Here is an 11,651-nt window from a genome sequence, read left to right as displayed (position 1 = left end):
CCAGAGTTCACTTGACGGCGGTACGAGACCCCCTATTCACGGTTGTTTGGTGCGCACCACAGTCCGAGTCTGCCCAAACAAACCGCACATAGTAGGTCAACGCTCCAGGGTTTGGTTCAACCGGACTGAACAGGGTCGGTGTGAACGCACCCCAAAAGAACTTTAACCAGTCCATCAGTGTGCAGCGCTGTCAGCGCCCTCTAGAGGCTCTGCTGTTAATTGCAGAACACCATAATCAATCTCTCTAATAATAATAATAATAATAAGTCATTTAGCTGACGCCTTCATCCAAAGAGGCTTACAAGGGCTATATATATCGTGGTCGCACCCCTCAGGAGCAGCTCGCTCAGGGACACAATAGTGAACATTACATTACATTTATTCATTTAGCTGACACTTTTATCCAAAGCGACTTACAACTGCTGTATATGTCAGAGGTCGCACGCCTCTGGAGCAACGAGGGGTTAAGTGTCTTGCTCAGGGACACAATGGTGGACGGGTCACAGTGGGAATCGAACCCAGGTCTCACACACCAAAGGCATGTGTCTTATCCACTGCTCCAACGGACTGGTGGGTGGGGGAGGGGATGGAGTATACAGGGCCCTCATGTGAGAAGAGCCCATAAAGATACTAGAATGAATAGCCGTGGATGTGGGGAGGGACCCATTGAGAATAACTATGCACGGGGCCCAGATTTGTGTGCGGCGGCCCTGCACACAAAAAACTGCACTGCACTAGTTGTTTAATAAAGAAAATCTTATTTCTGCAGCACTTCTCAAACCCAAAGTGTTTCCACTTCTTGTGGAATATTAGACCTCTGCTCTGCTGGGAATCACTGGACCCTCATTACGCATAAATATAATAAATATAAAGGTAAATCTTTATTATCCTCGAGAGACAGTTTGTTGCACAGCCAGCAGCACAATCAGCACGACCAACACATAAACCATTCACACATAAAAAACCCAAACATAAACATGAGTCGCTGCTGTTCAGGAGGCTGACAGCAGCACACACAAATTAGCAGATTTTATCTGCGACCAGATGGGAGCAAGCTGACCAGGGTCAGCGAGGACTGAACGGAGCTTCTTCCTTGTTCTGACTTTGTGTATTTCGGAGAAGTCACAGTCCTACAAATCCTTCTAGCCTCTTCCTGTTGTTCCTAATTTGTTTCTCCACATCACCTGACATCTAAGACGCAGAGCATGTGGAACATAATGAGACACAAAGCAAGAAGAACGATGTATTGATAGGTTAACAGGTAGAGATGTGTGAGTCTGAGCTCCTCGGGCAGAGTAATGATCCTGCCTGTGGTGAGATCACGATTTGTCCTCCGTCTTTGCAGCAGTGACGTACAGCTGGGTGAGCTGCATGCCTGGACTCTTTTCCCCTTGACATAGTCCTGCAGGTTGTTCTCTGATGATCTCAGGTGAACTCAGAGATGGGAAACTCCTGGAATCATAAAAACTCCGTCCATCTTCTGCCTCTTATCGCGGGCCGGGTCACGGTGGCAGCAGACGTCTCGCTCCACAGCATACTATCATATAGTAGAACCTGTTCTGCAGGTAAAAATGTTATTAGAGAGCTGGTTACAGTAAACAATCTCTGAAAGTCATTTGAATTATTCAGGAAAGCGTTCAGGAAATATACAACATTTACTGACTTTGGCACATTACCAACCGATGTAACCAACAGGAACACAGTTAATGAGTAACGTAAATTTATGTCACTCTTTTTAATTAAAGTCTCAGTGTGTATTATTCCGGAGGATCTATTGACAGAAATGCAATATACCACCGTAGCTTCTCCTGCTCGCTTGGAAAGGGAGGGGTGAGCGGAAACCGATGGTGCATTCATGTAGTGTCGGAATATCAGAATCATTTTTTCCTCCTTAAATCTGTCAAATCTGTCAAAATCTGTGTTAGTGAGCACTTCTCCTTTGCCGAGATAATCCATCCACCTCACAGGTGTGCCTTAGGCTGGCCACAATAAAAGGCCTTAGGCTGGCCACAATAAAAGGCCTTGGGCTGGCCACAATAAAAGGCCGTAGGCTGGCCACAATAAAAGGCCTTGGGCTGGCCACAATAAAAGGCCTTGGGCTGGCCACAATAAAAGGCCTTAGGCTGGCCACTATAAAAGGCCACTCCAGAATGCACAGTTTCACTGTATTGGGTGGTCCGAGGGGGGGAGGGCAGAAACCAGTCAGTATCTGGTGTGACCACCATTTGCCTCACACAGAGTTGATCCGGTTGTTGATTGTGGAGTGTTGGTCCACTCCTCTTTAATGGCTGTGCGAAGTTGTGGTCAGGTCGAGACCCCGATGAGGACGACGAGCATGCAGATGAGCTTCCCTGAGACGGTTCCTGACAGTTTGTGCAGAAATACTTTGGTTATGCAAACTGATTGTTGCAGCAGCTGTCCGGGTGGCTGGTCTCAGACCATCTTGGAGGTGAAGATGCTGGATGTGGAGGTCCTGGGTTGGTGTGGTTACACGTGGTCTGCGGTTGTGAGGTCAGTTGGATGTTTTGCCAAATTCTCTGAAACGCCTTTGGAGACAGCTTATGTTAGAGAAATGAACACTCAATTCACGGGCAACAGCTCTGGTGGACATTCCTGCAGTCAGCATGCCGACTGCACGCTGTGCTGTGTGATGGAACTGCACATTTTGGAGTGGCCTTTTATTGTGGCCAGTCTAAGGCCTTTTAATGTGGCCAGCCTAAGGCCTTTTATTGTGGCCAGTCTAAGACACACCTGTGCAATTCCCATTCTGTCTGATCAGCATCTTGATATGCTTCACATGTGAGGTGGATGTATTATCTTGGCAAAGGAGATCTTTGAGTTCAGCTCATGAGTGGGGGCAAAAACAAAAGTGTTGCCTTTATAATTCTGATCACGTATTTTGCGAACATGTAATTTGTAATCTGGTTATAAAGGTTAGTTTGCTGTCCACGTAGTGTGAACTGGATTTCTGCGTGTTGTTTATACGCTCTGATCATCCAACACATCTTTGTAGCAGCGTCCATGTTGATTCCACATTCTGATTTAAGAGCACATGAACACACACTGAAGTCGGAAGAACGACTCCTCAAATGAGACCATTCAAGGAGCACCTGACTGCACCGTGAGCCACTGGTTGCAATTTGCTACCCTCACCACTAGATGCCACTAAAATTTAAACACTGAACCTTTAAAAAGATATTGATAACTTTTATTTTATTTAAAAGATGAAGAAAGATGAAATAAAAACTTACCTTGTTTTATTTAATATATTTTTTTTCAACTAAAATTATTTTCTTTATAAGAACCAGATCTTCAAAGTATTTTCGTCTTACATTTCGGACCAAGACGGTATTAGTCTCAGCAGCATGTGAAGTTTGCCCTGATGGTGGCGCTAGAGGAAAGATCAGTGAGGTGGTGGATCCTCTGGAGAGCAGGAACATGTCGGGGTCCCGGTGAGTCTGGAAGATGAGCCGAAAGAAACCAGTTTGAGACCAGTTTTAAAAACCAGTCAGGAACCAAACCACCGGAGGTTTGAGCCGTTTTTCTCTGCGTTGCCGTGGATACGGGTGTGTTGCCATGGCGACGTTATTCCACAGTTTGACCGTCGGATGAAAAGTGTGAAGCAGCAAAATATATTTTATTAATAACTTCAAAAAAGGGGGGGAAGAGACACAGAAGGAGCTCTGCGGGGCCGAGCTTCACCTGCTCAGGTGAGTTGCTCGCGGTCCGGCTGGCCGTTCACATGGATCTCTTTGTGGGTCGAAGGTGACTCCTTAGAGGATTTAAAATGAAAAGCTCAGATCACAGATCAGTTTCAGCTGCTGATTCAAATAAACCACCTGCAGCAATCTGAGACCGGATCCATCGTTCCACTTAACCAAACACGTTCCCCAGTTTCCTCTGTGAGGATTTGAGGTCTTTTGTTTGTTTCGGATTGTTGGTCGCTTTGGACTCTGGAAACAACATATGACATGTCGCTGTCAGAAAAAGTCCAGTAATTAGGAGATTACTGAATGAAAAAATGATCGATAGATGCATCCTGCTGATCTGATGAAAAAGATTTGGAGACGTTTCCTGTAAAATGTCTTTTATTAAAAGTGCTGAGTTTGAGCTGGATGACCTCGGACCTGTAAATGAAACAAACATTCATCTGTCTGATAAACTCTCACGCTGCAGTCACTGTGTCCTTAGACAGGAACAACTCTAATCTGCATTCCTGTCATCAGAAAGTCTCTGGTTTCCTTTTGTTGCTAAATCTGCAGGACTCCTGTCACAAGTGTTTCTCTGGTCTCTGTCCCAGCGTGGCCTGAAGCCCGTCTGAGCTAACGGGATCAAACTGAGCGTGAATCAGCTGCAAAAACCTTCACACACCTGCAGCTGAGCCGGTTCCAGCGGGAAACCAGACACGTAGCCGATATTAGCAGATCCTGGTTTTATATACAAGAAAAGGTTCCTCAAGGGGAAACACAGCTTGTGTTATCTGAGCTGATGACCTTGGGTTGATTTTTGACTCTGGTATTTGACAAACAGATAAACTCGTCGGTCTGTGGAAAAGTGGAAAACGCTGCTGCCAGGTTTTTAACTGGTTCCTGATTTCCCACCTCAATCCAGTTAATTTTACAGTATGGCTGGGCGATCATATGACATCAATAATTATCAGGATAAATATTAATATATTACTATATATAGACGCACAGGGAGGGGCGGGGCTGTGCGGTGAGGGGGAGAGAGGAGCAAACGCCGGCAGGACTTTCCAGAAATTAACTCAGCATCGAACTATATATTATACCGATATACCGCCCAGCCCCGCCAGTCGCTATGAATTTATTTATCCATTTGTCTTCTATCAAAGCAATCTGGCTGTGGGCCAGATATTGCCGCCCGCTGGCGCAGGCTGAAGAGGTTTTCTTTAATTTCATTATCAATTAAACTTGTAGGAAGCAAGAGATGAGGAGGAGTTGGTGCAGCATTTAGGAGAATTTAATATGTGGAAAATGTGAAATCGGCGTTAAAGGGGATTTTGCACTTTGTGACTTGCCTGGATGTGAATGTGTGTGTCGTGCAGCATCCAGCAGTATGGCTGCTGTGGGCGAACAGGTAACCGCTGGGTATAATGGAAGCGTTGATGTGATTCCACTGTGACTGTGTTGTTAAATGTGCGGTCGTTGTGACGATAAAGGCCGATCCTGTCCCGTTTGATCTTTCTCTTCTTGGACCTCTGCAGCTGTTTGAAAAGCGTTTGTGTCGGCCGACGTTGTAGAAATAAATGTGACCTCTGTGACTTCATGTTTGCTGCTGAGTTGTAATGTCTCTCTCTCGCTCTCTCTCTCACCTGCGGCAGGTAAAGAGGAGCTGCCATGTTGGCCTCCTCCATCCTCCCGTTCCTCCTCCTCCTCCTCCTCCCCCCTCCCTCCCATCCCGCTGATGTCTTTGTGGAGCTACATGACGCCCCCCTCTCTCACCTGGTGCTGGACCCGGGGACGGGGCGCCTCTATGTGGGTGGGGTCGACCACCTCTACCAGCTGACCTCTGACCTGGAGGTGATGTCACACGTGAGGACCGGCCCTCACCTGGACTCCCCGGACTGCCTCCCCCCGATCGTCCCCCAGGACTGCCCCTCGGCCACGCCCACGCACAACCACAACAAACTGCTGCTGGTGGAGGCGGGGCAGGGGGCGGAGCCAGGGAGTCTGATCGTCTGCGGTTCGCTCTATCAGGGGATCTGTGACAAGAGGTAACGCGGTTTGTGGTGATGTCATTTTAGAAATCAAGCGACAGTGAGCTGATTGGATATGATTTCTTCTTCTCTGCTCCTGTAGGAGTCTGTCCAACATCTCTCAGCTCATCTATCAGACGTCCAACCCCGTCGACACTCAGTACGTCGCTGCCAACGACCCCCGAGTCTCCACCGTCGCCGTGGTGATAACCACAGAGAACAAACAGGAGGGGGCCGGCGGCGTCCTGCGTTTGATGCTGGTTGGTCGAGGCTACACCAGTAAAGGTCCCGGTGATATCCCGCCCATCACGACGCGGCGCCTGTTTCCCGTGGTCCCACCTCGCCGGGCGTTCTCTCAGGAGGAGGAGCTGGGGAAGCTCGTCGTAGGAAGTTACTCCGAGTACAACAACCACTTTGTGAAGGCCATCGCCCACGGCAACCACGTGTACTTCCTGTTCTCTCGACGGGACATGTGGCACAAGAAGGAGTACCGGACCTACGCCTCCCGGCTCTGCACCTCCGACCGCAGCTTCTACTCGTACGTGGAGGTGCCGCTGCTGTGCCACGGCGGGTACAACCTGGCTCAGGGGGCGTGGTTAGGAAACCACTCGGGTGAACCCGCCCTGTTCGTCGTCATGGCAGCGGGACAAGCATCCACGCCTGTAGCGACCGCTCGCTCGGCGCTGTGCGTTTACGGGATGGCGGAGCTGGACGCCATGCTGAGGAAAGCACAGGAAGTGTGTTACACGGAGGGAGGACGAGGAAGCAGCGGACAGGAAGAGGCCTACATCGAATACGCCGTGTCATCAAAATGTCTGAAATTACCAAAGGTGAGCACGCAAGGTTCAGCCCGGATGGTCCGTAAGGGTTCTGTACGTCGAGCTTTAGGACCAGCTTTGAATCTACGTTGCGGTTGTGCCGCAGCCCATGCTTCGCCGCCTGCGCCGCCGCCCGCTTCGCCGCCTGATGTTCAATATATCGTCAGTAAATATTTGATTTAATTCATCAGAAACAAAATAGTAAAACAAATTAGCACTTAATTTTTATATTAAGATGTTTATTTGGTTGAAGAAAAGGTACTGAAAGAAGAGTTACTAATCACATTTTTCAAAAAAATATCATATTTCAAAATTATATTAAATCATATTTTTTGAAAAATAATTATTTTGAATGTTCAACCTCAGATATTTGAAGTATTCTGATGTTTGGCGTCAAGTGTTTGTCACGTTCTGACCATAAAGTAGAGTTTAACCTCACAATTAACCATCTGGCCCTTCAATTTATATTCAAGGGCAAAAATCAGACTTTAAACTTGAAAGAAATAATAATTTGATATTTATCGCGATAATTATCGATATCGAGTCATATGAAATGTTTTTATCGTGATAACAGCCCTATATAGAAAATATAGAAAATGTTTCTACTTGTCAGCTGATTTATTCCCTCAGTAAACACTTTCCTGATGAGTTTCTGGTCTCAGTCTCTAGTTTCAAGTCTTCTTCAACACAGCATGATGTTCATTTAGTAAATTATGGTCCCATTTAGAGGAACAGAGACCAGGAAGCAGGGGAGGCTTTAGGGCGGGGCTACAAGCTGATTGACGACCTGTCAATCAGGATAGAGGCGACTCGTATCCGCTGCTCTGTGTAAATTTAACCAGCGCCGCTGAAAAAGCTCATCAGGAGTCGGCTGCTCGTTTTCCAGTTAGTACGTTTTGTTTTAAGCCGTTTTGTCGCTAGCTTAAATTAGCATCCCAGCTAATATCACAGTTAATGTAAATTACAGATGCACCTTGCTAACCAAGCTAGCTAGCTCCGCCCTCTCGTCCAAATATGGTCACGTCTGGCTCCAAAAAAACAAGATGGCGACGGCCAAAATGCCAAACTGGAGGTTTAAAACAGTTAACACAGTTTATGGATGTAACATAAACGTGTTCTCACTCCGTATGAAGAGAACGGTCGAAGCATCACATGACTTGTTGATCGTGACTTGGCACAGCAAAGAGTTATGACTCGTTAAACGAGTCCTCCGCACATTCTTCTTCAGAATGTGGTGCCTACATTACCCACAGTGCAATTCTCCCTCTGACGAGGTGGTAGATTGTGGTATTCTATGCTAGCAGCGGCTAATGTAGCCTGCAGCAGAGATGAACCCTTTAAATTCACCACGGTTGTTTTATTTCGTTTTTGTTTTAAATTTTAGTTTAGTTTTTATTAGTTTTAGTCTTTGTGGCTCTGCTGCTTTCTCTTTGTGTAACTTATGTAAATTAACTAAAATAATACATTTTTGAGTTTTTGTTTCGCACTCAAAGCTTCAAAACGGACGTCCACAGACCAACGGGTGACGTCTCGGTGACTACTCCCCCCGCTCCTTTGATAGAGTCAACGAGAGGTCGACGCAGTAGCATAAATGCTCATGGCGGCTACGTGCATGACCTTCGGTTTAGACTGGTCGCAGAAGCATAAGTTGGCCTTCAGACTTGCAGTTTCCTGTCTCATGTAGACGGCTAGTGGGAGGAGGTAGGAGCAGCGTGTCCATGCGACACCTGCTGGTCAGATGGTGAATGATGTCAGAACGTAAAGTAGGACGTCTTTTCCCTCCAGAGGTGAATAAACCAGAGTTTTTAGATTTAGTGATATGAAGAATTTATAAATGCTGGTATTGAAAGTCTGTCCAGTTGTAAATGTTAGTAACGCACATGCCAGCAGCAGTGTGTCAGCGTGTCCGGATACTCCGCCCACACATGAGGAGCTGTTCCCAGCATGCACTGGGTCACGGGGTCAGCTGTCCAAGCTCCATACCAGAGAACACAAAGACGGGCGTTGTGTGATGTGGTTAAATTAACACATATCCTGGGACTGATAGATTTTATAGATAAACCAGATAAAATGTTTCGTCATCTGCGATTCCACCGAGAGTCGATCGCATTGATTGATCAGTGAGCTCTCGGTCAGCGGCCAAATGCGACATCTGACGACGTCACAGTTTACATGTCGTGACATCACAGATTAACAGCTGGTTTGGTAAGAACCTGTCGATGGTCACATCCGTCTCACTGCTGACCTTAATTCTGTGTGTGTGGATTAGAGCCGTTATCCTCAGCAGCTGGATTTATCGTCAGACAGCTGTCAGTCAAACACACAGAGGTACACACAGCTGGTCGGACCGGTCTGACCCACATAACACACACACACACACACACACACACACACACACAGATTAAACTGCAGTGACTTTGTGAATAAAAACATCAGTTTAAAGACGAATGGAAATGCATGTTTTTAAAAAACTGACCTGCTCAGCGTAGGCGACGTGTCCCCACCACTTTTTGAAAGCATTTGTTAAAAATGCTCTGAAAAATAGCTTGCAACAAGAAATGTTACACAACAAATGTAAATAACATGCAATTTTTAAAAAAAAAAGGGAAAAAAAACAGATTTGCATTGTGCAAAAAAATTACTTAAGGTAAAAAAAAAATAAATGTATTGATTACCGTATGATATTCCAGTATATTTTTATATTCTGAATTGTCACCTGCCACCTAAATTTTGTGTTCCCCTTTACATAAATAAAGTACATCATCTTCTTTTTGTTTAAGGAAACTCGCTAAATTTCAGATAGACAAGACTCTAATGTCAGAGCTTTCATTGAATCTGTCATTTCATTTTCCATCAGCTGCTGGTCTGGTAACCTTGGTATCAAAGATAGGATCACTAAAGCAGCCAGCAAGATAGTGGGAGTTCAGTTTAGCAGTCTGAATCATATATTCATTATAATAATAATAATAATAATAATCTTTATTTGTAGAGCACTTTTCAAAAACAAGTTACAAAGTGCTTTAACAAGTGTAAATAATACAGAAACAATACAAGATAAAAGCATGAAAACATTGAAAAGACTAAAATACACGTTTAAGATAAATATAAAATTAGTAAAATACATACATTAAGCGTGTGCTTATAAAAGCAACGGCTATTCGCTCATCCTCTTAACTGAGTTTACTCTACTACCATCTGGCCTGCGCTTAAAAGCCCCTATCGCCAGAAAAAACAGGAAAGAACTCCTTCATCCCGTCTCCACCCAAGCCTCAGATGCAAATAGCAGGAGGAGGTCGACGATCACGCCAACAAGAGATTGGAGCAGCTATGTATCGGAACTGAGATGCATTATATCCTGTCTGTGGTATTTTATCTGCAGGGTTATATCTTATTTGTGTAAAAGTTGCGCAAAATATCATATTGTAGTGTGGGATAATTGCTGTAGTGCAGAATGTCAGTGGTGTGATAGGCGTACATATATTTTATTGTTGTCAATGCCTTTTGTTTTTAGCTAGGACGACCAGTTTTGCATTGGTGTAAGGAATCCGGTGTATATGTTCACTGCCACTCCAAATTGCCCATTTGGGATAAATAATAAATGACTGATTGATTGATCATGTTTTGTCACAACTCTAATCTGAGCCCTTAAATGTCCCCACCACTGTTCAACACAAAGTGACGCCCTTGCCGCTCAGTGTACTTGTGTCCTGGTCTGTTTCAAACACTTACAAGGCTGTGCTTCCTTCAGTCCTGATAAGTTTCTCACCGGGTGCCTTCACAGAAAATATCTCCACGGGTTTCTGCGTTTTTGACTGTATAAAAGAATAGACGTAGTGTCCGCGGCGTCGCCCGCTGGATTCTGAATTGTGTAGTTGACACCAGTCCAACCTGATCTCTTTATCGTACAGTATTTATTTCCTCTTATTCACGATCGTCACCGTGAATCTTGGTAAAAGCAGTCAAAACAGCGGAGAAAAACTTAAAATTCTCCTCGGCCCTGCTCAGACTGACCTGAGGTCTGAGCAGCGGAGAGAAGAGACCAACATTTCCCTGCAGGTGTTTCAGTTTACTATCATTTACATAACTATCAGTGTGTATGTGAAATTACAGAAGGTTAGAATATACAAAATACATATACATGTGGCGGTGCACCACTGCAACAAAGGCAGAAAGTTTGTCTGGAGCCCTGCAGTGAAATGTCCCTGTTTCAACTTGAAACAAGCAGAAACCTTGTTGTTGTTGTTATGATGATGTTATGTGGACAGGTGTGTTAAATACTTTGATGGTTTGAGCTCATCAGAAGACAAAGACAGAAGCTAACGGAGCTTAAACTCTCTCTCTCTCTCTCTCTCTCTCTCTCTCTCTCTCTCTCTCTCTCTCTCTCTCTCTCTCTCTCTCTCTCTCTCTCTCTCTCTCTCCCTCCCTCCCCATTCGTGTTCAAGGACTCTCTCTCAGAGTACCCCTGTGGGGGGGAACACACCCCGAACCCCATCGCCAGCGCTGTGCCGCTCATGGCCACGCCCACATTCACCTCCACCACCCAGCTGACCTCTGTCACCACTGCGACAGAGGCGGGACACACCATCGCCTTCCTTGGAGACAGAGAGGGACGACTGAACAAGGTAACGTCAAGTACACACAGTACATACTCTATTCTATATGTGTATCTGTAGTACAAAAAACAGTGCGTCCACCTCGTTCCCCCTCCCATGATTCCTTGTGTGAGTTGTTTTTAGCGGCGTGTTGCAGCTATCTCATTCTGTTCCTGGGGATTTTGGGTATATTGTGAAGACAACCTGTCACACCTTCATCTGGATCATGTGTACTACTGTTATGGCTGCACTGGTGTACTGACTGCACTGGTGAACTAGTGTTATGGCTGCACTGGTGAACTAGTGTTTTGACTGCACTGGTGAACTAGTGTTATGGCTGCACTGGTGAACTAATGTTTTGGCTGCACTGGTGAAATAGTGTTGTGGCTGCACTGGTGTACTGGCTGCACTGGTGTAACTAGAGTTATGGCTGCACTGGTGAACCAGTGTTATGGTTGCACTGGTGTACTGGCTGCACTGGTGAACTATTGTTATGGCTGCACTGGTGAACTAGTGTTATGGCTG

At 45.7% G+C, this 11,651-nt stretch overlaps 1 protein-coding gene across 1 annotated transcript in view; it reads left to right on the top strand.

The window, feature by feature from the left end:
- Positions 1 to 5,334: 5,334 nt before the first annotated feature.
- The window catches only part of plxnb3 (plexin B3), a 47,009-nt gene continuing 40,692 nt past the window's right edge, over positions 5,335 to 11,651 (top strand). The window contains exons 1-3 of the mRNA XM_046056933.1: positions 5,335 to 5,734; positions 5,820 to 6,546; positions 10,977 to 11,156. Of these exons, the coding sequence (XP_045912889.1) occupies positions 5,358 to 5,734; positions 5,820 to 6,546; positions 10,977 to 11,156 (1,284 nt within the window). The 5' untranslated portion in view covers positions 5,335 to 5,357. The remainder of the gene's footprint in view (positions 5,735 to 5,819; positions 6,547 to 10,976; positions 11,157 to 11,651) is intronic.

Source organism: Micropterus dolomieu, linkage group LG08 (assembly GCF_021292245.1).
Source record: "Micropterus dolomieu isolate WLL.071019.BEF.003 ecotype Adirondacks linkage group LG08, ASM2129224v1, whole genome shotgun sequence".
NCBI classification, from domain to species: domain Eukaryota; kingdom Metazoa; phylum Chordata; class Actinopteri; order Centrarchiformes; family Centrarchidae; genus Micropterus; species Micropterus dolomieu.
This window is presented reverse-complemented; position numbering and strand designations above follow the sequence as displayed.